This window comes from Perkinsus marinus (assembly GCF_000006405.1).
Source record: "Perkinsus marinus ATCC 50983 genomic scaffold scf_1104296942676, whole genome shotgun sequence".
In the NCBI taxonomy this organism is placed as follows: domain Eukaryota; phylum Perkinsozoa; order Perkinsida; family Perkinsidae; genus Perkinsus; species Perkinsus marinus.
Genome location: NW_003212073.1, coordinates 1 through 1,948, shown reverse-complemented (window position 1 = coordinate 1,948; position 1,948 = coordinate 1). Strand labels below are relative to the sequence as shown.

The window sequence follows — 1,948 nt, the reverse complement described above, 5'->3', positions numbered from 1 at the left end:
TGCTCGACAACATCGAGTAAGTTCCCACCCGTTATGATGCCTCCGCTGTAATGTCTGAATCCGGGAGCCAAAGCAGACATTCTGGCCACCACGGGCCCGATTGCCACATTCTTTATCATAGCTTCTTCATCAGCTGGCGGTATGTTCACTGCTTGACGGAATTGCCCAGGCTGAGAAAAATCAGAAAGGCTCGAACGGTTGAGGTCAAACCACATCTGCTAGATTGCTCGACTTCATCACTTCGATTCTTTCACGCGCCTTTTGGACGAAGTCTCTCCAGGCGATATCTCCTCGACGAAGAGCATTAATATGATACATTCATGTGGCACAGGAACTTGCATTGCATGAAAACCTCAGGTATTCGCTCACGACAGCTGCCTCACTTTCAGACACTGCTGCTTCGCATCAGTGGTGATTGATGTCTTGCACGATCCCACCTTAGCCTCATAAGGGTAGCTGGCCTGCTTAACGATACCATTCCCCATGACATATTTATATGATTGCCTCCGTGAACCTCCAATGCAACCTCTGAAGTACATTGAGTCGCAATGACTATGAGAACACGTACAAGATGGATTCCTTATCGAGGATCCACGCTCAGACAAAAGTATCGTCGTCGACTCACTTATTGCCATATGGCTGACTACAGTCGACTATCTGTTGAACTGAGAATGGGACGACTTTGGGAATCCCAGCGTGTATTTTGAAACGGCTTTCCAGCACGACTGAAGAGGAGCAGCCAAGGCAATGAACAAAGACGGGCACGAGTGATGTTTCACGCCGAAATATTCGATCCAACTGGAGACTCACCAGCGGGTGCTATCGCGTAGCAGCTACCACAATGTTCTGTTTGATCTCGCACTGGCCCCAACGCGCCTAGAGCCTCCCAATCCACCGACGCAGGAGGAGCCTTCAAGTTGTCTTCTAGGTCTGGGAAGGTTATCCTCTGCGTGAAGCGATAAGAGAGTAGCCTCACAGGTTGACCCATTGATATTCGAGAATGTTTGTTCCTCCTCGGGTTCAGGATCCGGAACACACGTAAACACTTCATTGAATACTTCACGTGGTATATCAGCATGCTCATTGAGGCCGATCTCATGAGATATATCGCCTGAATTCCACAACAGTAGAGCATAATGGTTCGCATCGTGGATGCGACTGTCGCCCCGCGACATCATTCACCATGGGCTTTCAGATCGTTTATCTCCCTCAAACTGTGCATGAACGCAGCCTTCGCAACCTCGTACTGTTCCTTCGAACCATACTTCTTGTTGTACCTGTGAGATTGGAATAGAGGGGGACCTGCGTGGCTGTACGCCAACTAACGCTATCAATCTGACGGTGCATCCCACATTCTTATGAACTCCCGAAAGGCTCGCTCGATGTCACCAACTCCAGTCACCTGGCTCGAGCCTCTGACCACACCCTGAGCCACGATAACGAGAGATAGAATCCCGACGGTGAACCACATAGGAGTATGTTGGGAACTGTCAGACAGACCCGACTCTGAACTCGACAGAGAGAAGGAGAAAAGCCAAAAGCTTATCTTAACTCTTGTTCCTCGAAGACCCTGTGCATGCGTATCGATCCGAGAAACGATATCCCACACAGAAGCTATACGCCAATCTCGCCCGCGCAACGAAAACAGCAGACAGTCCTGCGGCACACAACGAAAGGGACGTTACTATGACTAATAGTGTGGTAACGAGCGATCCATTACAAAGTACAGGAGAGACGGATCGAGACGAAAAAGCTGCATTGACAGGAGGAAACGACTGGCGCCACGTTCAGCCGCACGAAATTTTCAACAACGGGGCGCAGACCGTGATCAACTTCGAGGGAATGAATGCAGCATAGGAGATATTGTGCCAGCGGCCCTTACGTTTGGCTGTTCATAGCAAGTACACTACCCACAAACGCGCAACCGACATGCCGCGTATGGAGGTAC

The 1,948-nt window shown here is 49.9% G+C and overlaps 2 protein-coding genes across 2 annotated transcripts; both read right to left on the bottom strand.

Annotated features, from left to right (window-relative positions):
* Nucleotides 1–383: 383 nt before the first annotated feature.
* Pmar_PMAR026185 (Chymomexicain, putative) lies at nucleotides 384–988 on the bottom strand (the record flags this gene model as incomplete). Its single annotated transcript, XM_002781365.1, has 3 exons — nucleotides 384–528; nucleotides 626–725; nucleotides 811–988. Coding segments are annotated over 3 exons (423 nt in total), but the record flags the coding sequence as incomplete, so codon positions are not given.
* A 186-nt stretch (nucleotides 989–1,174) lies between these two features.
* On the bottom strand, nucleotides 1,175–1,471 carry Pmar_PMAR026184 (hypothetical protein; the record flags this gene model as incomplete). The annotated part of the gene is made up of 2 exons (XM_002781364.1): nucleotides 1,175–1,277; nucleotides 1,353–1,471. 2 exons carry the CDS (start codon nucleotides 1,469–1,471, stop codon nucleotides 1,175–1,177), a joined length of 222 nt encoding a protein of 73 aa, XP_002781410.1.
* Nucleotides 1,472–1,948: the final 477 nt, after the last annotated feature.